The 25,892-nt window shown below is 47.1% G+C and overlaps 1 protein-coding gene across 2 annotated transcripts in view; it reads right to left on the reverse strand.

The window, feature by feature from the left end:
- The window catches only part of SLC6A17 (solute carrier family 6 member 17), a 61,916-nt gene that overhangs the window by 25,650 nt on the left and 10,374 nt on the right, over positions 1-25,892 (reverse strand). For both annotated transcript variants that reach the window (XM_060201931.1, XM_060201930.1), the window contains 5 exons: positions 15,806-16,178; positions 10,618-10,775; positions 8,234-8,360; positions 7,384-7,565; positions 5,194-5,304 (listed from right to left, as the gene is read on the reverse strand). In XM_060201931.1, coding sequence (XP_060057914.1) covers positions 5,194-5,304; positions 7,384-7,565; positions 8,234-8,360; positions 10,618-10,775; positions 15,806-16,091 — 864 coding nt within the window. In that variant the 5' untranslated portion in view covers positions 16,092-16,178. The remainder of the gene's footprint in view (positions 1-5,193; positions 5,305-7,383; positions 7,566-8,233; positions 8,361-10,617; positions 10,776-15,805; positions 16,179-25,892) is intronic.

Here is a 25,892-nt window from a genome sequence, read left to right on the forward strand (position 1 = left end):
GAAAAGTTCCAAGTGACTGATTTAAATCATGTGGTGACCATCTCTGCTGGCTTTGAATTTCTTAGTAATTTTTACAAATACTGAAAGATTCATTTAAGGATTTAATATCTATATTGAACATGTACACCAGAAACTATCAGATACTTAGAGGAAAACATTGGTAGAACACTTTCCCACCGAAACCTAAAGGACATTTTTGATGATACAAACCCAATTGCAAGGAAGATTAAAGCAGAAACAAATCAATGGGACTACATCAAATTGAAAAGCTTCTGCACAGCCAAAGAAACTATCATACAAACAAGGAGACCCCTCACAGAATGGGAGAAGATCTTCACATGCCATACATCAGACAAGAGAATAATCACCAAAATATACAAAGAGCTCAGCAAACTTAGCAACAAAACAGCAAATGACCCCATCCAAAATGGGCAGAGGATATGAACAGAACATTCACTACAGAAGAGACCCAAAAGGCTAACAAACACATGAAAAATTGCTCCAGGTCGCTGATTGTCAGAGAAATGCAAATAAAGACAACATTGAGATACCACGTCACCCCTGTGAGAATGGCATACATCAAAAAGGACAGCAGCTAGGAGCCGGGTGGTGGCACACCTGGTTGAGTGCACGTATTATAGTGTGCAAGGACCCAGGTTCGAGCCCCCGGTCCCCACCTGGAGGGGAAAGTTTCACAAGTGGTGAAGCAGTGCTGCCGGTGTCTCTCTGTCTCCTCTCTCTGTTTCCCCCTTCCTCTCAATTTCTGGCTGTCTCTCTCAAATAAATAAAGATAAAAAAATTTTTAAAAAAAGGACAGCAGCAACAAATGAAATGCTAGAGAGGCTGTGGGGACAGAGGAACCCTTCTGTACTGCTGGTGGGAATGTAAATCGGTCCATTCTCTGTGGAGAGCTGTCTGGAGAACTTCCATATGACCCAGTAATCCCTCTCCTAGGGATATATACCAAGGACTCCGTAACACCCAACCAAAAAAATATCTGTACACCTATGTTCATAGTAGCTCAATTCATAATAGCTAAAACCTGGAAGCAACCCAGGTGCCCAACAACAGACGAGTGGCTGAGAAAGCTGTGGTATATATACACAATGGAATACTATGCAGCTATTAAGAACAATGAACCCACCTTCTCTGACCCATCTTGGACGGAGCTACAAGGAATTATATTAAGTGAGATAAGTAAAAAAGATAAAGATGAGTATGGGATGATCCTACTCATAAACAGAAGTTGAGAAAAAAGAACGGAAAGGGAAACTAAAAGCAGGATTTGACTAAATCTGGAGTAGGGCACCAAAGTAAAAACCCTGGGGTGAAGGTGAGGGTGGATATTCGGCTTCCTGGAGCGGCGGGGGGTGGGTGGGGGGGTGGGGGGGATGGGACACAGTCTTTTTTTTTTAATTTGTAGTCATATAAATCACTAATTAATATGAGAGGTGAAAAATTTATTGTATGTCTCAAACTTTTTAAAGCAGGAACTCCCCCATGGAACTGTTCTATGGTTCAGGTCTCAAGGTGGGCTCCCACTTCCCAGGCTCCCCAGAGCATATCTATTCTAGAAAAAATGTACATACATGAAGATATAAGTAGTAATGTTCCCAGTAACAATATTAGCAGTATTAAAAACTGGAAACAGGGGTCAGGCAGTGGTGCACCTGGTTAAGTGACACATTACAGTGCACAGGTCCCAGGTTCAAGCCCCTGGTCCCTGCTTATAGGGGAAAAGCTTCACTGCAGGTGTCTCTCTGTGTTCCTGTACCTCTCTATCTCCCCAATTTCTCTCAATTTCTCTCTATCTCTATCCAATAATAAATAAATAAATAAATATTAAAAAAAGAAACTTCTAAAAAAACTGGAGATAACTGAAACGATCAATAACTAAAGAGTAAATAAATTTTAATTCGGTCCTTTTATGGTCCTATACAGCTTTGAAAATTAATATACTAAAGATGTATTTATCAATATAGATGAGCCAGAAAAGCAGGATTGTGCATAAATGAAAGCAAGTCACAGAAGGTCACTTACAAGGTGATTCCACTTACATAAAGTTAAAATATATAAAATGTTGTATATTGATTATTTGTTCACTATTTATTGCTCAATTGATTTTGCAGAGTTAGAGCCTTATGTATATGTGATGTCAGGTGTCTTGGCTACTCTTTCACTTAAAGAGACAGTTAAAGAGAGACAGAGAGAGGGAGAGATGCCACAGCAAAGGAGCTTCTCCAGGTGCCCTTGTGTGGTACTAGTGCTCAAAATTTGGTTTTATTCATGACAAGGTAGTCACCTACCTGCTGAGCTATCTCTCTGGCTCCATGCAATTTTATTGTTGTTGTAGTCATTATTATTGTTGTTGTTGTTATTATTATTAGCAAGGTGAATCCCATATTTAGGATAGTGGTTGTCTTTGGGAAGGGTCAGGAAAGGGATCCAGGCAGGCTATAAGGCTTTTTTTTTTTACATTTTTTTATTAGTGATTTAATATTGACTTACAACATTATAAGATAAGAGGGGTAAAATTCCACCCTTTCCCACCACCAGAGTTACCTCTATTGGAAACTGTGTTAGTTCTCCCAAGATCATAGATATGGGTTGACTATTATTTCTATAACTAACTAACTATATATATATATATATATATATATATATATATATATATATATATATATATATTGCCCACTTTTATAGCATCACCAACATTTCATTTCTTAAGAACACTTATATGATTATGCAAATTTATATGTTTGAGATATTTCATATCTAGAAAGATAATTTCATGAGCATCTGAATTAAGTGGGGAGCAGTTCTGTGAGTACTGGCACAGGCAACCAATCTCACAAAGTTGGTCCTCTGTCTTCTGGATGGGGCTCCATACCAAGATCTCTAAGGCCAGCCAGGGGCCCAGCTGGAGATCTGAGTAATGCTCCACACCAGGGGACATCTCCAGAGAGTGATACATCCTCAGAAAGTCCAGCCAAACATCACTGAAATCTTCAAGTGAGCACACTAGACTTATCATGATTCTAGAAATATGGCCCAAGTGGTTCATTAAAGCTGTGTTCTTCTTGGGGTCAGATCATGGCACACCTGGTAGAGTGCACATGTTACAGTGTACAAGAACCTGGCTTTAAGCCCCCCAGTCTCCACCTGCTGGGTGGGAAGTTTTACAAGTAGTGAAGCAGTGCTGCACGTCTCTCTTTCCTTTTCTCTCTTAACTTCTCTCTGTCTCTACCCAAACAACATAAAACAAGACACAAAACAAATAAACAAACAATATTCTTCTCATGGCCACCCCCTACCCAAACAAGCCAGCTTTGCATTTCTGACCTTTTTTTTCCCCCAAACTTCACATGCCCAAGTGAGTATTAAGCCTGCCTCTAGCCTCTAAAAACACTCACTCTGCAGGAAAGACACAGCATAGGCTTTCGTGGCTGTTAATGCAGAAAGCTCTGGTATTTCAAAGAATGCTTAGGATCATTTTACACCTGTCTGCTGTATATGGAGCAGTATGTCCTGCCTACTGCACACCCCCCAGTTCACCCCACCTGTCTCAAGTATCAAGAGCTGGTCACAGCTGCAGAGTAGGGGAGTTAGGAACAAATGTGCACTCAAAACTCACCAGATTTGGACTCTTCTCCCAGTGTCATCCATGTGAACTCTTTTTGTGTACATGCAGCACAAGTGTAAGGTAGCACTACTGAGAGCCAGAGCTCTGGGCCTCCAGTTTGAACCTGGCTGTGGAAGTGTGTCTTGTGTCTCACCAGCTCCTCCCACCCTGCTGGTTGCATCAGAAGGCACTGTTAGGAAACCTATGTGTTCATCTTCATGAGGTCCCAGCCTCTACTGCAGCCCTCTGAAACATGCAGCCTAGTCCTGCATGTGCCACAAAGGGTTACTGGGATGATTAATAAGAGAGGGTACAGCCTGGGAGGTGGTGCAGTGGATAAATACAGCAATGTATTTCTAAGCACGTGGTACTGAGTTCAATCCCATTACATGTACAGGTATTACATGTACCAGAATGATGCTCTGGTTCTCTTTCTATCTTTCTCTCTCTTTTTTATAAAATGAACATAACTAAAAATGAATTTTAGTGGCAGTGGAGAAATAGCTTAACTGGTAGAGCTTTAAACTTTGATGCCTGAGGCTCCAGTTTGATCCCAGACACCACATGTATTCAAGTAGTGCTCTGCTTGTCTCTAAATCTCTCTCTCTCTCTCCCTCTCTCTCTCTCTCTCTGTGTGTTTCCTTTCTGCTTCATTCTAAAAACACACAAAGAGAGATACAGACACATACTCTCTCTCTCATATATATATATGTGTGTGTGTATATATATATATATACTAAATAAAACAAATCTTTAAAAGATTAAAGTAAATAAATAAAATGAACTTTAAAGAAAAAGAGGTGGGAGTCAGGTAGTGGTGCAGTAGGTTAAGTGCAGGTGGCACAAAGCACAAGGACTGGCGCAAGGATCCCGGTTCGAGCCTCTGGCTCCCCACCTGCAGGGGAGTCGCTTCATAGGCGGTGAAGCAGGTCTGCAGGTGTCTTTCTCTCCCCCTCTCACTGTCTTCCCCTCCTCTCTCCATTTCTCTCTGTCCTATCCAACAACAATGACATCAATAATAACTACAACAATAAAAAAACAACAAGAGCAAAAGGGAATAAATAAATAAAAACATTAAACAATAAATAAAACCAAGTAGGGTGCAGGCTGGCACTCCTAGGGGAGCTATCTTCTCTTGGGCATTTACCCAGTTCCTGTAGTTACAGGGTGCCTAGTGAAACCCCCTCCCACCACCACACATGCCACTGCCCCAAGCAAATCTGGCTTCTCATTGGTGCCTCACACATACCCAGTGCTTTTCCACACTCTCACTCTTGTGGTTCCCTTGACTCAGTGATCTGCTGCTTCTCACCAAAATCCTACTTGCATACCCTACCTGAGCTGCCAAGGCCCATTTCAGATGCTGCCTCCTCCTTGGAGCTTTTTTTGATTTCACCTACACCAATGTTATAGTTGTCTGCTATAGTTGTCTGCTTAGAACTTCCCCAGGTACATTCTTCCAGGGCCCAACACAGTGCATGACACAGGACCTGCTCCCTGTGAGTGCTAAACTGTAGGAGATAACCAAGCCCAGAAAGAGCTGGGGGTGTGCAGGGGGCCCAGGTCCTTACCTTGGGTGTAAACATGTGCAGGATGCCATCAACAGCCCCACGCAGCAGCAGTCCCCGGACCAGGAAGCAAGCCAGCACCACGTAAGGGAAGAGTGAACTGAAGTACATCACCTGCAGAGAGGACAGGGCCCACCTGCAGCTGGCACCCCCTCCTTATTCACAGCTGGGATGCACAAGCCTCCTCTGAGGGCAGCAGAAAGCAGAACCCAGCACCCCTGGGCTGAGGGCCAAGCCCACCACATGCTGGGCATGGAGCCAAGACAGACACAGGAACACAGACAAGCTGGAGTCAGCCCACTGCGCCTGGGGCATGCTTTCCCCTTTCAAGGGCAGGGATGGGCACAGAGCCTCTTCCTCCCCTTCCCCCCTAGAGCTGCCAATGGAGCGAGGAATCCTTTGCTCATCCTAGCTCAGTTTTCATGCCTCATGCCTGGCTCTGGTCCCTGACTCCACTAGAGCCCCTAAGGAGCACTGTGTGCCTACAGCTCCTTTGATAGCTGCAGACAAGGCTCCACAGAAGGTCTGCCTCTGTCACTGTGCTCACACTCTGTTTGCTAACACAGGCACACACCCTGCATGTTCTAACTCCCCATAAGCCTGGTCCAGAGCAGCATGCACAGATGCTTGCAGAAATGCCCACATACTGAAATAAGCCACAAGGGCCAGGGAAGGATAGCATCAAGGTTAAGAGTATGCACCTCCTAGAGCTAGACCGCCTGCATGCTGATCCTGACTTAACCATTTACCACCCACATGACCCTGGGCTAGCACCCTCACTGTGTTTCCATTTCCCCATTTGTAAAATGGATATGATTATGCCTAATTTATAAGGTTGCTATGAAAAGAATGTGCTCATCCCTGAGACAGTGCCCAATGGGTGCCAGGAAGTGTCTGCTAATATTCTGGCCTCTGAGGAGAAGGAGGTTGAGACCAGGCCACCCCTCCTGGGGTTCAGCTGCTTTGCTCATCAATAAAGAACCTAGAGCCTCACATACAGACAGTCAGAGCTCTAGGTCCAGCTCTGGAACCAACTGGCAATCTCAAGAGAGGTAACCTTCCCCCTCTGGGCTCCAGGTTCTTTTGTTCCTTTCCCTGGAAAGTAAGTAGGTGAGGCTTCAGGGTCTCTTACGTCCCTTTTAGCCCTGGTGGCCCATAAACACTGATACAGGACAAAGAAGGGCCCTTCTCTAAAGGGAAACCCAACTGCTGAGAAAGGGTGGTGGGAAGAGACATGACTAGTCTGCACCCTTAGAGCCCTCTTCACTCATAGCACCCACCTGTGACGACGGGTGCATCACAGAGCCTTCTGGTTGTAGACATAGTAAGCTGCTATTTTCCAGCAAAACTTGCTTAGAGCACGGTCTTTTAGGGCCTGTGCTTGAGTGCCTAGACAAATGTCCTGGGTCAATACTCTAGTGTTCTTGCTCATTAAAGTTTTTGGAGCAACCCAGGAGGTGGTGCAGTAGATGAAGCATTGGGTTTTCAAGTATGTGGCCCTGGCATTGCATGTGCCAGAGTGATGCTCTAGTTCTCTCTCTTTCTTTCTCATAAATAAGTAAGATGAAAGAGAGAGAGAGATGGTGTGAAAGAAACAAGTTTGCATAACAGGTTTTAGTTATCTGAGCATAAAGGGGGCTAAGAAGCTACAACAAAACTTTCCCTCAATTCCATTCCCAGGCTGCCCAGCTGAGCTGTTCTCAGGGAATGATATAGCCACTGTCAAGCTCCCATCACTTCTTCAAGTGGCCTGTTGCCCTCCTGCACCATCCCATAGCCAAGCCCACCCCAAAGACCCTGCAGGGGGGAGGGAGATGATGACATACCCAGTTAAGTGTACATAGTATGAAGCACAAGGACCCCGACAAGGATCCAGGTTCTAGCCCCTGGCTCTCCACCTGCAGTGGGGGACGATGCTTCACAAGCAATGAAGCAAGTCTGCAGGTGTCTATCTTTCTCTCTCCTTCTCTATCTCCCCCTCCTCTCTCAATTTCTCTCTGTCCTATCCAATAACATGGGGAAAAAATGGCCACCAGAAGCAATGGATTCATAGTGCTGGCACCAAGCCCCATTGATAACCCTCGAGGCAAAAAAACAAAAAACAAAAAACAAAAAACCCTGCGGGAGACACCCAGTGCTCTTCGCCTTCTGCCCTCTATGCCCTTCTGCCACTACTGTGTGGGTCTAACTCACCTTCCCTGAAGACTGAATGCCTTTGACAACAGCCATGCCCACGATGCTCCAGGCCACCAGGAGGCAAAGGGTCATCTTCCAGTTGAGGCCGCCGCTCTCTGAGATAGAGTTAGAGATGTCCAAGGCCTCTCGGTACCAGAAGTAGGTAGTGGCTGAGCTCTTCTCGCACTCAGGCTCCACCACTGAAAATGTAGCACAGACCTCAGTTGTGGGGCCTACGGAATTGCCTCATCCCCTGAACTCCCACCCAGCAGCAGAGGGCAAGGTGGCAACCAATGGTGGGTAAGAGGGACAGGCTGCACCTGCTCTGGGTAACCTGGACAATCCTGGACACACAGATTTGACGGAATTTTCATTCATGCTACTCTGCCCACATCCATCGGGGCAGGCAGGAAAGTCTGGGCAGACCTGGTCCTGAACTAGGAGCTAGAAACCAGATTCTTAACCCAGACTTGGTCATATCAGAAGGGTGACTATGGGAAAGTTGCTTCTGAGCCTCAGTTTACCCATATTGAAGTGGGGTAGGCCACCCAGGCCTATACAGGCCTGGTAGGCAAATTATGTTTGTTTCCAGAAAGTATAGTGTTGGAGGGTAGTTGGTACACAATTCCCCAAGTTACCTGCATTCTCTATTCCACACACTTCCCATCCAAACCCAGTGGGATTGGCTGGCCAGGAGATCACCAGGAAGGGATAAGCTACTCACATCAGAGAGGGCAGGTAGCTTATCCAAGGTGACACAGCAAGGCAATGAAATCCCTGATCTATACCTCTTAGTTCTTTTCAGGTTCCTCCTAAGAGAGGGCTGCGTGGGGTCCCTAGCTGAGCGCCTATGGGGAACCCTGCTTACCTGCTGTGGTCCCATTTCTGACAACAGGGCACTCGCTCCAAGGCAAGGGGTACTGGAAGGATTTGAAGAAGTAGAAGATGCTCCACCCAATGATCACATTGTAATAGAGCCCCACGAAAAGGCAGACCTAAGGAGGAGGGTCCAGGGAAGAGATGGGGTCATGGAGGCTATAATGGAGACTCCATTCCCCACTCAAGCCCAGCACACGGGCCCTGGGAGGGAGGATGGAAGAGCCAGGAGGCTCAGCACACCCTCCTAACCCTCCTCCATCTGGCATTCCTGGAATCCCGCAAAGGAATGTTTCCAGTATGAAAGGGCTCTTTTCAGCAGTCAGCTCTGAAAATGCTATTTTTTTCCAGTTTGAAAGTCTCCAAAGCTTAAGGCACCTGTCCTTTATTTCCTAGTGATTTAGCAGCACATCCCCTTCCTTTGTCACCCACAAATAAAGAACTCAGGAGGCTGATGCAGCCTCAGCTTCCAATGTGAATGGCTCCAAAACTTCCTATTGGTTTCCTCTATCCTCTTTGGTCCAAGCAACAGCCTAATGATGGAAGAAATCACTCCTCTTTTCTTAACATCCTGAGAATTCACAAGGGAACTAGGGAAAGCTAGAAACAGTCTGGGGGTATAGATCAACTTGCCAATGTCTATGTCCATTAGAAAAGCAATTAGACACGCTAGAACTTCTACCTTCTACACCCCAAAAAGAATTTTCGTCCATACTCCCAGTGGGGGAGAAATGATAGGGGGAGGGTGACCAGAGGGCTCTGAACTCCAACTCCATCAGGACCCAGAGAGAGAGGAGGAAAAAGGGAGGGACATTTGGATGTACTAATAGGTTTATATGCAATTTGGAAAGGAAGAGAAGATGGTACCATAGGAAAAAAATGGGCAAACATATACAAATATAGACAAATAGTTGTAGAAATAATAATTGACTTCATAATAATTGACTTCATAATAATTGACTGCAACCTTGGGAGAACTGCTATAGCTTACAATGGAGGGATTGGGGATTCAGAACTCTGGTGGTGGGAACAATGTGGAATTGTACCCACTATCTTGTAATTTTGTAAAACAATTTTAAATCACTAATAAAAAATAAATAAACTTTAAAAAAAGAACTTATAGGGGACAGTGAGTGTATTGAGCACAGAAGCACTGGGCTTCTGGCTAAGGGTGGAGTTTCCTTTGACAGCACTGCTCTCACGTCCAAGGACTTGCTGCACCTGTTCTGCATGTCCCTTCTATGTCCAGAGGCCCAGCTAAGCCATGTGTTCTTGACAAGGTAGTTGGTGTGGAGCTGAGAGCCTCTGGCTTCAGCAGGAGCAGAAACTCTGCAGCACACCTTACAGGAAGTGTAAACACACCTATTCCTTTTACTGGCAGTGGCAAGGGATAACTCTCAGTCCATATGAAATGCCCAGTGCAGAGGTGACACCCATGGAGAGAACAAGGACTGCACAGATTACTACCGTACCCCCTGGGTTCTAGCTGAGGATGCTTGGGCTGTCCCCACTGCCAGGCCTGACAGAATCCTTCGTCCTTTCCGTCCACTGATCTAAGCTGACTTTTTTCAGATAGAGGCAGAGAGAAAGAGAAGCACCACAGCACCAAAGCTTTCTCTAGTGAAGTGTTGGCCAGGCTCGAACCTAGGTCCCACACATGCTGAAGCAGGCATATTATCCAGGTGGGCTACCTTGCTGACCCCAGATTCCAGTTTTCATGACAGGTGTGATTGTGAACCCTAAGGGAGGCTCAGTGACCTCGCCTAGAGCTCCACATGGGGGCTCCTTGGCACCCTAAGACATGAGCCTGGAGCCTTCACAGAGTTCTTCACATAAAGTGGGCCCTCCTTGTCTCCCACTGTTCCAAAGCCCCTCTTGGGCGAGCCCCAGCTCTTAACTGCATCTTCTAGCTCTGGTCACGTGCACCCTCAAAGGACAAGGGCACTCAAACTCCTGGGTTACCATTCCCTGAGCCACCCGCTCACCCAGATTAATCCTCTCTAACCAAGGAAAGAACAATGAGCTGCCTAAAGAGAGCTGGCAAACTGGGAAGCAAAGAAGGTAACCAAGGTGGTCCCCAAGCCCACCAGAGATCTCTGACTGGAATATTCCTGACACCCCCATGTGACTATACCCCAACCTTTCTGCCTTATCAATAAGAGCAAATGTTACAGTCTGCTTGGGGTGGCAATGCCAACCCCCAGTGAAGGAGGGCTGTGATCCAGAGACACCTGCTAGAGGCAATTATCACACTGAATCTGTACCCCCTGTTCTTGACCTGGCCCAGAGCCCTGGTCTGCAAGCCCTGGTACCCAAGGGGGAGAGGTAGGCTGCCTGGGTCTCCTGGGTAGTGCTTGCCACCCACTCCCAACTCACAATGCAGCTGGAGAAGCCGATGCCACCCAGGCGGGGACACACGTAGTGCCACACACCGATGCTGCCCCGGCGGATCCTCTGGCCCACAGCCAGCTCCAGGAAGAAGAGGGGGATCCCAATGATGATCAGCAGCACCAGGTAGGGCACCAGGTAGGCACCTGAGGAGCAGGGAGATGTGTCAGAGGGAGCTGGGGTACATTACCAGGGGAAGGGGGGGGCAGCTGCCACTTCCTGCAAACTTGGACACACCATTGATTATTATCCCAGACTGTCACCAGTCCTGAAGGGGTCTGGATCCCATAAGCAACCCCTGTGTGCTTCCCACCTGGCCCCGCCTTCCTTCCTCACCCAGACTCCCTGACCCCACATACTGAGGGAGGATCCAAGAATATGTCAACATGTCCCACTCAGCTCTAAACTCACAGACAGACAGACATACAGACAGAAAGATGCCATGCTGCCTCTAGGGAATTCAACGATCAAGTCGGGGGCAAAAAAAAAAATAATAAGACACTCAGTTTGTGATGGATTTTGTGGGTGTTTGTCCACAGCCCCTGCCACCCACAGAACAGAACCCCCACCCCATAGAGTGAGCAGGTCCCAGAGGCACAGACCCCAGGCATCACTCAACACCTCCCTGCCCAGTGTTGACACAGCAGACTGGACAGCTCCAGGTGAGTGGAGGCTGGATGCTCTCCAAGGAGAGAGGGGCTTGCCAGAAGTGCCATTCATCTAGAGCCAATGGGGGAGAACAGGAGAGGAATTTTCAGCTCAGGAAAGCATAGTTGGGAGGATCCAAAAGGATAGACTGGATCTCGGCGAAGATCCCAGATGATAGATTAGGTGCTGTCCCAGGCCTTGATCCTAAGTGACAGGGCATTTAGCTTGAAAATTAAAAACTATTCTGGACACAGTTGAGTGCCCCCACAGAGTACTGTGCTAGCAAATTCGTCCTGTTAGCAGAGCTGCTGTTGCCTGTCTGCTGAACAGCATCAGGGCAGCCCTGTTACCGTGTCCTGTGGGCCACTCAGCACCCCCAGACAAATTTAATGAACTAGGAGTCTCCAGAAGCCTCTTTCCTGGCCACACAAGACTCTGCCCTCCATAACATAACAGCTTACAGGCTCCCTAACATGTGTCTATTTGCCAAACAAGGGTCTATGCTCAGCATCTCCTGGACACAGAACTTAGCACGGCTGCAACCAGATGCTTGCCGTGAGTCTGCTCTGTGCCACATATGTACAATGTGAGGGTACCAGGAAATAGGAGACGCAGGAGAGTTTGCCCTCTGGAAGTCAGGACCTTGGAGTGACATAAGCAATGTCACAGGCATGCACTCGTTACTCAGAGCCAGCCAAACATATATGTGCTGAGGGAGGGGCCAGGGGCCAATGGAGTGAATCAGGAAAGGCTCCCCTGACCCAGGGAAATGCCTTACACAATAACCTCTAGTTGTCTCTCCCTCTTCTCTCTCCCTCTTCTCTCTCCCTCCCTCCCATCCTCTCTCTCTCCCTCCCTCCCTTCCTCTCTCCCTCCCTCCCTCTCTGTCTCACTCTCTCCATCTCCCTCTCCTTCCCTCCCTTTCTTTTCTTTTAAGATAGAGACAAAGAGACAGAAAGATGAAGTGAAAGAGACCATAGGACCAAAGCTTCCTCCAATGCAGTGGGGGCCAGGCTTGAATTTAGGGGGTGCACATGGTAAAGCAAGTGCACCTTTCAAGTGAGCCCTTTGGCTAGCCCCTCACAACTTTACTTTTCAACTTTAGTATCATTTTATTTAGTATCATTTTATTTATCATTTTATTTTAATATTGACTTACAGAGCTGTTGTTGTCACACGGGTACATGTCCACATTTCCCCAAGACAACTGTCAGTACATTTTACCTTCCACCAGACCATTATGCTGTTTCACTATATAGGACTCAGGTCCCCAGCTTCTCTTTAGTCCTCCTCCCCTCTCCCTTGCTTAGATCTGCTGTGACAGACCACAGCCCATTGAGGTTTCCCCCTGTACTGTCCTTTGTTTCTTAGAGCCCATCTGTGAGTGAGATCATCCAGTATATATTCTTCTCCTTCTGGTTTACTTTGTTCAGCTGGAGTCCCTCTAAACACACACACATATTCAGAGTCATAGGCACAAAAAAGTATAACTCCAAGCTCTGGCTTCCTTTAAAAGGTTAATTTATGGGGCCAGCTAGTGGCATACTCAGTACAGCACACGTAATTAATACAGTGCTGCTAAGCTCTGGGTCCTGATTCTGGCCAGTCCCAAGATTATTTCTGGGCTTTGAAAGACCACTTACTGAGTAGGGGTAGGGATCCAGAGCATCCTAGGCTGGAATCTTGGCTCATATCACTTACTCACTGTGTGACTATGGGCAAATTACTTGATCTCTCTGTGCCACAGTTTTGTCATCTAGATAAATATTAGGTAAAAACCATATGAAACTGCTGATATTTGACTATTCTTGACATATAAAAATGGTCACTTCACAGTTCTATGCCTATCACACAGAACTATTATAAGGATTAAATGAGTTATCTACCCATTATAAACACTTGATGGGCAGGTGTCTCTCATATAAAAAAGCAGAAGGTGCAGTCCAGGAAGTGGTGCAGTGGATAAAGTTTAGGATTCTCAGGTATGAGGCCCAGAGTTTAATCTCTGACAGTGAATGTACCAGAGTGATGGTACATTTCACAATGATACATTCTCACAATCTAAAAAAAAGAAAAAAAAATAGAAAGAAAGAAGGAAAGAAAGAAAGAAAGAAAGAAAGAAAGAAAGAAAGAAAGAAAGAGAAAAGAGAAAGAGAAAAGACTGGGCAAAAGTCAACTGAGAGAGTGCAGAATAAAGAGGCTGTCAGCATACGCTGAAGACCAGCAGAGCTCCACCACCCCACCCCTAGGCACCTACGCAGTGTGGGACCTGGTCTGCCTACATCATCATGTCCACAGCACAGAGCTTTCACTTCCAACCAGAGTCATCTCTGTCCTGGGATGACTTTCTTCCTTCCAAGAAAATATGTAAGGTGTGCTACCATAAAACCTACAGCACACAGGCAGGTGAAAGTTAGGGACAGGAAGGGGATCCAGGAATCAGAGACAATGGAGACACAGAGGCAAAAGTGTGGAGCAGAGGGCTCTGGATCCTGAGTGTCAACAGCTCTTCTTTTCTGGGGACTGTCCTTGCTGTCTGGTGCCATGGAGACCGTCTGGCAACACTACAAGTAGGCAGGCTTCAGCACGAATACTGCCCAGGGCGGGGGTGTGGAGCAGATGGACTCTGTGATCCAGCACCCAACACCTGTGCAGAGCTGATCAGATGTGTCACCAGGGACAGGGAGGAGGTCCCAGTCTAGCATCCCCAAGGGGACATGCCCTCCAGAGCCTTCTTGCTGCCCTGAGCACTCAGCATTTCATAGCACATACAGCAATCAACCACCTGCTTCCCTTTGTAGATTTGTTTGACCTGGTCTTAAATAAGCTTAGTGACCTGGGGCTGGCCATACCAGGCAGGCCAAAAGCTCTCAGTGCAGCTATTTATGAGAGAGAGAGAGAGAGAGGGAGAGAGAGAGAGAGAGAGAGAGAGAGAGAGAGAGAGAGAGAAGGAGGAGGAGGAGGAGGAGGAGCAGGAGGAGGAGGAGGAGCAGGAGGAGGAGGAGGAGGAGGAGAATCTTTCAGAGCAACGGACGGAAGCATATGATTGAGCAGGCTGTGCTGAGGCAAGAAAATGAGTCCTGGCTTCAAGCACAGCCCCATTCCCTGCCCTTCAGCAGAGACTACGGAGCAGGGGCTTTCAGCCAGACTCTGTTTTTTAAACTAGAGACAAAGTGGTTCCTCAAAGAAAGGAGTGTCCCCAAAGGGGGCTGCCCCTCTGGAAGAGGCTGTGTGAGGAGAGTCTTATGGAACAGGGCAGGTACAGTCTGAGTTAAAAACACTTGCATTCTCTAGCTCTATCTCTCTCCTAAACCAGAGCACTGCTCATCTCTGGCTTATGGTAGTACAGGGTACTGAACCTTAAGAGCCTCAAGTTTGAGAGTCTCTTTGTATAACCATTATGCTATCTACCCCACCCTTACACTTGCATTCTCTAATGCAGGGTTAGATGCCTGGCAACCATCAGACAGGAGTGTGGTGATGCCAGGGCCCAAAACAGGGATGCTCAGATCATCTCCTCAGGACTAGAGGTATTGAATTTTGGAACTCAATGTTTTCAACTTATTAATTTTTTTTCTCAATTATCACTAGGGATATTGTTGGAGTTCAATATCTACACACAAATCCACCACTCCTGGCAGCCAGGCATGCTTCCTTCTTTCTTTTATTTGACAGGACAGAGATTAATTGAGGGGGGAAGGGGAGACAGAAAAGAAGCAGGTTGGTATCAGGGATTTGAACCCAGGTCCTTGCACATGGTAATGGGTATACCACCATGACTCACTGGACTTTAACCTTGCTGATTTCTGGGTAGTTTTCTTCTGCTTTCTTAGGTTTGAGTCCTGACTTTCTCACGAGTTATATGGCCTTAAGCAAGTGACCTACCCTCTCTGTGTCTCAGTTCTTCGATCTCTAAAATGAGGGTAATGATAATTCTATCCCTCTCAATTGGGTTGCTGGGGAGTGGGGGGAGGTTGCTGGTTGAACCATAAGAAAATGGTGCTTGGGTTGTTCCAAGATGCTCAGACCCCAGCATTGTGATGCATTTAGGAATGAACTCCACTGAGAGATGAGAACAGCATCTGGCACGTATAAACAGTTAATAAAAGGAGAGGAGAGAGTTGCTCTCTACCACGCAAACAGTGCTCAGCATTCTCTATGAAAAGCTCCTTTAAGCCAACAATCCTGTGAGGATGGAACTCTCATTATTATCACTATTTCCATTTCATGGGAGAGGGGCAGCAAGATTGAACCATTTACACAGGGTCCAAGAGCTGATGGGGTGGGCTAGAGCTTGAACCCACATGATCCACAGCCAGAGCCCATGGTCTCATCACTCTGCTTGATCGCTTCCAGGTAGCTTTCAGTGGCCAGCTATTCCTGGCGGTTCTTATTCTGGATCCTGAGCTTTGGCCCACAAGGTTCCCACTGGGTCTCAGAAAAAGAGTCTTCCTTTCCATCCCTCAACACTGCTCACTGGCAGGGCAGCCCCCCTCACCAGGGAGAACCCAGCAGGATGGTTTCTTACCTCCGCCATTTTTCTGGCACAGGTAGGGAAACCTCCAGATGTTGCCCAGGCCCACAGAGAAACCAATCTGGGCCAGGATGTACTGCAGCTTGCTGTTCCAGGCAGGACGGTCCTCTGCCTCCAGCTCCTCCTCCACCACCTTCTGTTTGCCTCCTGCCTCGCCCGCCACATTCAGGACACTCTGCTTGTAGTCCACAGGCTCCTCCAGGGCCAGCAGGTCAGCCACCGACTCTGTGACATGCTCACTACTGTGCTCTCGCTGGGTCACCTTGCTATTCTTCGGCATGAGTGCCACCTGGGCCACACAGCCCTGCTCCCCAGTTCACAGAGAAGGTGGGACTTGGTTGGCGTCAGCGCCCTCTCATTCAGGGACCTGTGAGACAGGGAGTGGGAGAGGTTTAGCTGGCCACACTGCAGAGGTGGGGGCCCAGTGCAGTCTCCCTTATAAGCCTGGAGTCTTGCCTTCCTGTTAGTTTGCCTTCTGTGGAGCTTGGTTGCCCCCACAGGTCCAAGCTGTGCATCATTAGGAGGGCAAAACTGAAACAGAGAGAGAGTTCACTAGGTGGGGAGCTCGCCTTGTTGTGTATGCGGCCCAGGTTGGAGCCCTGGCACCACAAGGGAAGGGAAAAGATAAAGAAAAGAAAAGGCAAATCTACTGGGGCAGAAGAGGCAAACCAGACATGAAATCCCAATAAAAGGCAGTCCACAGTGGCACTGCTCCCTTTCAAAACTATAGGACTTAGAGAGCCCAGAAGCACTGAAAGCTCAGGCTGTGGTAGGGTCCATCTCTCCTGTATTCTATGCATCTAGTCACTTGGTGGGCCCCATGGAGACAGTGTCTGCCTTCTCTAGTCTCTATCTATCCAAAATTCATTTTTTCCCCCGCAACCAGCAGCAATCCCAGAGCTTGCTAGAAATACTGAATCCCATGTCCAACCCAGCCTACAGAGTCATTCCCTGCATTTTTATAGATTTCCCAAGAGTCAAAGGAATGTCAACATTTGAAGAAGGAGAAAGAGGAGGAGAAATAGGAGGAGAACCCCCACCACAACCACAACCACCACCTAGAGCTCTCACCATGGGGACCCTAGACAGCAGCCCCTGTGACCCCTTCTTCTCCTGGTAGGAGTCAGCCAGGCTCAGCTGAGGGTTCTGGCATGGGAGTCCAAGAGGTGTTTACTTGGTGCCAAGAATTCCTGGGTCATTGCTCAGCACTGACATTATCTGAAAGCCATTGCTGCCAAGGTCTGGTTCTCCATTCTTCAGTGACAGTTTTACAGCAGATAATGTCTGCACAACACTGGTGAGGAAGGCCAACCCTCCCTGCTCCTGCCAGCCCTCATCTGTCTTTCCTGCCTTTACTTACAGAAATGAAATCCATGAAAAGGAGGCCTTTTAAAGATCCCGGCATTCCACTGTGATTCCAAGCATCTCCTCATTAGAGGGAGGCTGGTGGGCTTCAAATTAAGCACCCACACTCCCCAGCCTACAACTACCCTGTACCTTCCGAGGGGTGTACATTACCTGGCTCTGCCATTGCTTTATTAAGGGAAGGAGATGTCTCTGGAAGCCATGTTCCTGTCTGTCCTCCCAGTAAGTACAGCAGATGGGATGGCCAGCCATGCTGGTTGGTGGGCTTACCTCCCCAGGCCAGCTGACACCTCCCTGCTGCACCTCTTCATCCAGGGTAGGTCTTAGGCAACTTTAATCCCAATTCTACTCCAAGAAAATTCAAATTCAAGGCTTTGGACTGACAAGGGCAGAACCAGTCTATATAAAAGATCTGAGTTCCTTATAAAAAACACAACTTGGAGCTGAGTACTGGCACACACCACTCCTACCACCAACTCAAGTTCCTCTTCACTATTGTACACAGGGTCCCCAACACCATCTCTCCTCTATTCCTTCTCCACCTATCTCTTTGCTTTGCTGTAATACACCACATCAGATCCATACTTTTTGTGTTTCCCCTTCTTTCTTTGTTTCTTTTTAACATTTATTTATTTTCCCTTTTGCTGCCCTTTTTATTGTTGTAGTTATTATTGTTGTTTTTGATATCATTGTTGTTCGGACAGAGAGAAATGGAGAGAGGAGGGAGATAGACACCTGCAGATTTGCTTCACCACCTGTGAAGGGACCCCCCTGCAGGTGGGGGGGGGGGGCTCCAACCAGGATCCTTACGCGGGTCCTTGTGCTTTGTACCACATACGCTTAACCCGCTGCACTACTGCCTGACTCTCCTTTCTTTGTTTGTTAAGTGAGATTATTTGGTATTCATCCTTCTTTTTCTGGCTGATCTCATTTTTCTAATGGGAGAATCAGATACTAAAGAAATAAACACATCTAGAAGTCGGGCGGTAGCGCAGCGGGCTAAGTGGAGGTGGCACAAAGCGTAAGGATCCCCATTTGAACCCCTGGTTCCCCACCTGCAGGGTCACTTCACAAGCAGTGAAGCAGGTCTACAGGTGTCTATCTTTCTCTCCTCCTCTCTGTCTTCCCCTCCTCTCTCCATTTCTCTCTGTCCTATCCAACAACGACATCAATAACAACAATTACAAATAAAACAACAAAGGCAACAAAAAGGGTATAAATAAATAAATAAATAAATAAATAGAAATAAACACATCTAATGCATGCCAGGTAGTGGTGCACCTGCTTGAGTGCACATGCTACAATGAGCAAGGGCCTGGGTTCAAGCCTCTGATATCTGCAAGTGGGAAAACTTTATGAGCGGTGAGGTAGTACTGCATGTGTCTCTCTTCCTCTCTCACTCTCTGTCCCCTCTTTCCCTCTCAATTTCTCTGTCTCTTCCCAATAGATAAATAAAAATTTTAAAGCACATGTAGTACAACAGTCACTGATGATGTATGCTATGTAGAGAAAGAACATGGGTAAGAAATGTAGGCCAAGCTGAAAGGCTTAGTCAGAAGAGCATCCCTAAGGAGGGGACAATTGTGAAGAAGCACTTAGAAAATGTATGTCGGGCACTGGGCGGTAGCGCAGCAGGTAAAGCGCACGTGGCACAAGGACCAGCATAAGGACCCCCGTTCGAGCCCCGGTTACCCACCTGCAGGGGGGTCACTTCACAAGCAGTGACGCAGGTCTGCAGGTGTCTTTCTCTCCCCCTCTCTGTCTTCCCCTCCTCTCTCCATTTCTCTGTCCTGTCCAACAACGATGACATTAATAACAACAATAATAATAAACAGTCAAAACAGTCAAAAAAAGGCTACAAAAGGGAAAATAAATAAATATAAAAATAAATAAATAAATAAAAAGAAAACATATGTCTCAATGAGTTGAGTTGACTGAATGGATGGATGAATGAATGAATGAATGGACCAGGGAATAAATGAATGGGAGCTGTCAGCCCAGTCCTGCCAAATTTCAAAGCCTTTGGCCTTTGCCACCTCAGCTGACTGTGAGAAGCTTGGTTAATGCTCTGGGTGAGGTAGACACCCGCTTCTTCTTCTTTTTTTTTTTTTTTTTTTGCCTCCAGGATTATCACTGGGGCTCAGTGCCTGCACTATGAATCCGCTGTTCCTGTAGGCTATTTTTCCCCTTTTGTTGCCCTTGTTGTTCATCACTGTTGTTATTATTATTGTTGTTATTGCTGTCATTGTTCTTGGATAGGACAGAGAGAAACAGAGAGAGGAGGGGAAGACAGCGGGGGGAAAGATGTGAAGTGACCCCCCTGCAGGTGAAGTGCCGGGGGCTCAAACTGGGATCCTTATGCAGGTCCTTGTGCTTCGCGCCATGTGTGCTTAGCCCACTATGCTACCACCTGACCCCACTCCCCCACTTCTTTCTAACTATTTCGAAACCCTGCTGTGGAAAGAGCTTCTATATAATGACAGCTCTCCCTCCCAGTGTGGGGCTGGCTTGAGAACCTCAATGAGCAGACACATACAAGGTGTCCAGCACAAAGCCTGGCACCGGGAAGAACCCAAATGGTGGCAGTTGCTATTTCGAAGATGTATGCCGTTTGCTTTCATTAGTTTAAAAATATGTGAGTCTGGGGCTGGAGAGAGAATTCACTGTGTAGGGTACATGCCTTGTCTTGTGTGCAGTCCATGTCTGAACCCTAACACCACAAGGAAGTGACATGAGAGTGGAGGAAGCTCTAGTGCTGTGGTGTCCCTCATTTTAGTTCTCTTTCTGTCTCTCTGAATTAAAGAGACCTAGGAGAAGGGAAATTGTGCATTGGAGAGGCTCTGGCCCAAGGTCCCAAGTTCAGTCCCCAGCACCACCATAAGCCAGAGCTGAGCAGTGCTCTGGCTTTTCTTTTTGTCTATCTCTCATTTAAAATAAATAAAATAAGGATGGAAAAGGATGACAGAGGACCTAGTGAGGGTTGTATCGTTATGTGGAAAACTGAAAAAATGTTATGCACGTACAAGCTATTGTATTTAGTGTTGACTGTAAAACATTAATCCCCCAATAAAAAATTAAAAAATAAAATAAATAAAATATTAAAAGAGAAAAACAGAGAGAAGGGCAGGCTCTGGCTCTGCAAAAAATAAAAGACAAACAAACCACCATATTGGTATCTGGTCACATGTACACTTGTTTCTCTGTAGGAAGGCTGAATTTAGTCTGCAGTGGGAAGGTAGGTGAGAAGTAGAGAGAAGCACTGTGAAAGGCCATCTCACAATTGCTGGCTTGTGTCAGTGAGCCCTGGCCTGGTCCCAGGGCTGCCAGGAGTGCACTGCTGAGCCCAGACCCTGCACCTCATGGCTGCTGAGAAACAAGCAGATTCTGGAGAGCCAGAGATAGGATCTAACAGACAAATGATACACTTATAAAACAGTGCAAAGTCTCACATTAAAAATCTAGCAACACCACCAGTCAAATGGTGGCTCGGTTTGAAGGCTTTTTCAAACATTTTTATACTGCCTATTGGTTTGGGTGGTGATTCTTCACAGGAGCCTGACTACTGAGTTCAAAGCCCAGCCTTCTTGTTCACCACCGACTGACTCTGCCCAGCTTCTAAAATTCATCAAACTCCAGAAGCCTTAGCTGTCACAAGAAGTGCTAAGCCTGTGGACCTCACAATGCTGTGTACAGAAAGGTGTCAGCACCCAGCAACTGGCCCACATATGCTACCTCTTCTAATCACCTCGTTTGTTTCACAGCCCAGCCCTGGAAGCCGATTGGGAAGTGCAAGGCCCACACCACACAGCTGTCTGCACCCCATCTTCTCCAGCCCATCCTTGCTCCATGTTCTCAAAGTGAAGGTGGCAGCAGCAACTTGGAGTAACCCTCCCTCCCTGCACCCCCATTTCCTTGAAGTCTGGAGACCCTGTGCTGGAGAAAGAAGCCAGGAATTCCCAGGATTGGGGTCCAACATGTATCTCCAGTCAAAGAGACTTCCAGAGTACCAGAGGCATAGAAGGCTCTAAGAAGGGACAAATTCCCCTCTGCCCCTATCCTGGGCAGGCCAGAGAGGCAGCCAGCAGGCAGCAAGAGGCTGGCTCAGTGCCAGTCCTGATGAACAACTGGCCAAACTGCAAACTGGCACCACTACCTTGACCTTCTTGGACCTTGGCTTCTTTCTTTTCTCTTCTTTTCTTTTCTTTTCATCTCTTCTCTTCTCATTTCTTTCTTTCTCTCCTTATTCCTTCCTTCCTTCCTTCCTTCCTTCCTTCCTTCCTTCCTTTCTTTCTTTCTTTTCTTTTTTCACCACCAGGGTTATTGCTGGAGTTCAGTGCTAACACAAGAAATCCATTGTTCCATTTTTACTCCTTTCTTTATTTTATTTTGATAGAATATAGAGAAATTGAAAGGGAAGGAGGAGATGGAGGTGGAGAGAGACACCTACAGCCCTGTTTCACCACTTGTGAAGCTTTCCTCCCCTTATCCTGTGGGGACAGAGGGCTTGAACCGAGGTCCTACCATACAGTAACATACGTACTCTATTGGGTGCACCATTGCCCAGCCCCAAGGCCATGGTTTCTGTGTGCAAATAAAATTGATCCAGAAGCTCTTTATTTTTTTTTTTTTTTCCCAGAAGCTCTTTATTGTTCCCTCCTTCAACCACTTTACTTTTTTTGGCACCAGAGTTTTCTCTGGAGCTTAGCATTTGCCTAACTTTACCACTTTTTTTAAGATGGAAGGTGAGAGACAGAAAGAAAAAAAAAGAGGCAGAAAAAGGAAAGATGTCACAGCTTTGCTTCACTGCTTGTGAAGTTTCCCCATTACAGTGTTCCCATATGGTGACCAGGGGCTCAAACTTAGGTCCTCATGTGTGGTAAAGTGTGTACACTACTGGGTGAGCCACCTCCTATCCTCCTCCAAGGCCCCTCTAGCTGTGCATGGACCCAGGAAGTGCTCTCCTAGCTTGTGGGTCTGAGCAAGGCATATCCTGCCCCAGAACTAGACACCATCAGAGCCTTCTTCAGCCTGTCCACCAGGCTACTCCACAGCTGAGAGCCAGATGGGGAGTGGTGGGGACTGTGGCTAGGCAGCCCAGCTACACTCTCAACAGCCCAAGGAGTAACTGGGGTGGGTTGTAAGTCACTTTCAAAAGCAGCAGATCAGATGGTGAAGTTCTAGTATGTGCTCTGGAAGAAATGCCTGGATTTCTCACAGCACAACACAGGGGACTCAAGTGCCCAGCCAGCCCTCCATAGGTCTATGACTTAGCAACAAATGTAGCTCCCAGCTCAGAACAGCACTTGTCCAACACTTGAACTGGCAAACCTTCTTAAAGAGAGAAGGAAATGGTGTGGCTAGCAGGCAGACAGGTATTGATACCTTTTGCTAGAGGGCTGATGGCTGCCTCGCAGCCTTTTCAAGCACAGAGTCGTTACCTCAAGGGTTGGGGACTGGCTGCTCACCCTGCTTCCAGGGTGAGCCTGGAACCCTGTACTTCCATGGCAGCCAAAGATGGGGTGCTTCTGGGAGGCTGCAGTCAGCCCTTCTGACACTCACCTTCTGGGTGGGGGCCCAGGTGTCTCTGGAAGGTTGCAAAGGTAGCTAGTTCCAGGGTCAAATTCAGGCACCATTCTGGGGCACCAAGCCATACATGGGATGCCTGGCTTTGTGAATCTGGCAGGCATACCACACAGACAGAATAAACACCTTCAGAATGGGGAAAGGACCCCAGAAAGCAAGGTCCCCCAGAATGGCAGCCACCTAAGCTACAAAGCCAAGCCTCTCTTCACCTCTCTTTTTTTTAATATGTATATATTTTTTGTTTATAAAATGGTGATATTGACAAGACCATAGGATAAGAGGGGTACAACTCCACACAATTTCCACCACCAGAACTCCCTATCTCATCCCCCCCTCCACAAAAACTCTCCTATTCTTTATCCCTCTGGGAGTATGGACCCAGGGTCGTTATGGGATGCAGAAGGTGGAAATCTGGCTTCTGTAACTGCTTCCCTGCTGAACATGGGCAATAGCAGGTCAATCCATACTCCCAGCCTGTCTCTCTCTTTCCTTAGTGGGGCGGGGTTCCGGGTAGGCGGGGCTCCAGGACACATTGGTGGGGTCCTCTTCCTGGTGAAGTCAAGACTCTTGGGTAGTGAGGAAGAAGCAGGCTCAGGTTCCCTTTATCCCAAGGAACATGACAGGAACATGATTTCCCAGTGAAAAACTGTTGTGGCCCAAACAGAGCTCCTAATTACCTCTGAGCCTTTGGACTGCCAGGAGACAAAACAGGCCAGGCTGTTATCACAAATGCAAATTGTCCTTGAATTTATTTTTAATTGTTTTATTGAAGCCTCTGGTAGCCAGAGAGGACAAACTGCTGCTGAGAGGCCCTGGCCCTTACTTAGAGGATGTTCTCTTCAGCTAGGGGGACTCCAGCACTATTCTTGGCCCCTCTCCCTCTCCCTCTCCCTCTCCCTCTCCCTCTCCCTCTCCCCTCCTCTCTCACTCTCTCTCTCTCTCTCTCTCTCTCTCTATATATATATATATATATATATATATAATCTTGATATATATATATCATCAAGATATATATATTATAGATATAGATATAGAGAGGGAGAGGGGGAGGGGAGGATAGGGAGAGGGAGAGGGAGAGGGAGAGGGAGAGGGAGAGGGAGAGGGAGAGGGAGAGGGAGAGGGAGAGGGAGAGGGAGAGGGAGAGGGAGGGACCACAAATTCCTATCAGGCTCTGTCCTCCTTAGTACCTAGCCTGATCCAGTTCATGCCTGCTCCCTGCAGAGGTCTATGGTAGACTCCCAGCTCTCTCTTCTTCAAGGCCAGTTTCCATAGAGCCTCAGAAGCAGCCTCTAAAAATGCCATACTGCCCTGCACCCACTGCCTGCTGATGAAAGCTTCCTACCCCCTTCCAGGTTCATTCATAGCTCCTCTGGACCCCATCCTCCTCTCCAGACTCCTTTTCTACCTCCTCCCTCTGCATAAACCCCTCCCATCTCCTGTCCTTGAAGGTGAAGCTCAAGGTTCACACCCTCACTGCTATGACAACTTTTACAATCCTCAAGTGAGAACAAATGTCCCTTCCTCTCTTCTCCCCAGCATGCTCCTTGCTATACCTTCTCATCTGCTTACCCTTCAGTTTTCTAGTGCAGCTGGTTGTTTGCACACATAATTCTTTCTCTAAACAGGAAGTTCTCTGAAGGCAGGGACTAAGGTGATTCAGTTTTGTGTCCCACCCAGTGTCAGGCATACAAAGGATGGAAAATGGTAATATGAGGATGTCTCCCTTTCCACCCTCTGAGAAAAACCTGCTTCCTATACTGGAACCTTAGCCACTGCCTTCATCTTTGAAGGGAAGAGATGGGTGAGAAGTCAACACATCTGCCTGGAAACATTTAAACCCAGTGGTGTCTGCAGGCGCCAGCCCACCTCTAATTGAGTGCAGCTCTGCCACACATGTGGGAAGGACCCCCAGATTCAAGAGCCAGCTTTCTGATTCTTATTCATCTGTGAAACGGGGCGCAGTAGTACCTACCAACTGCATCTGGTGAGCACATGGACAGGAGGAGACAGAGAAAGAAAAGCTTATTGAGAAGTCAAACAGAACTGTAACTTTTTACTCCATCCCACATGTTTTTCAGATTTATGTTGCAGTCTTCCATTCATATCTCAATTAACACCAGCTCTGCTTCTGCAAAGATGAATAAATCCCAGTGTCTCACTTTTAGATGGGCACAATAAATATTATAAGTGGGATGAAGTGAGTAACTGGATCAATGGAGCCATGCATTTGGAACTCCTCAGATTTTCTATAGTCAGATATAACTTCCCAGTTTCAAAATGTCCCCATTTTATAATGCCCTGAGTAGCAGTTTGAAGCTATGGAAAATGAAGAGATCTGGCCACCATTTATTGGTTTTCTTGCCTCTCAGAAATGCTTCAGACAAAGCCAGGTGATAGCATACCTGGTTAAGTGCACATGTTACAAAGGATCCAAGTACAAATCCCAAGTCTCTACTGCAGGGGGAAGCTTCATGAGCAGTGAAGCAGTGCTACAAGTGCCTCTCTATCTCCCTCTCTACCTCCTCTCTCGGTTTCTCTGTTCTCTCAAATATAAGAAATAAAATTTTTTTGAAAATTAAAAGAAAGGCTTCAGGCATCCTGGGAGGTAGCTCAGTTAATAAAGCATTGGACTCTCAAGTACTGGGTCTTGAGTTCAATCTCCAATACTGCATATGTCAAAGTGATGTTCTGGTTCTCTCCCTCTCCCTTCTTTCTCATAAACAAATAAATCAATTTAAAAAAACTGAAGGCATCAGTCACTGTGTGTGCCTCATTTTCTTCGCTTTAGACAGGACACATTCTCTCAGTGGAGAAATTAAAACCAGCAGGCACAGCACTAGCACAAAGCATCCACAAAGGGGTGGGTGGGAACGGTCCAAATAAGCAAGGCAGAGGAGCCAGGGGCATCACTTGAAGTCTTGCCTTCCTGTCACATTTGCAGAGCGTGTTCTCTGCAGTGGGCATTTTGTTTTCTTGGGAAAGGAAGAAGGGAAGCAGGAAAAGGGGCAGATGGTCCAGTGGGGGAGGAACTGGCACGGGAGGATGTGGGTGGGGCTCGTACAAACAAAATCTTTTGGCTCCATTTGCCATTTCATGGGAAGAGAGAAATACATTCCCATTGGGTACACAGGCA

This window comes from Erinaceus europaeus, chromosome 11, assembly GCF_950295315.1.
Source record: "Erinaceus europaeus chromosome 11, mEriEur2.1, whole genome shotgun sequence".
In the NCBI taxonomy this organism is placed as follows: domain Eukaryota; kingdom Metazoa; phylum Chordata; class Mammalia; order Eulipotyphla; family Erinaceidae; genus Erinaceus; species Erinaceus europaeus.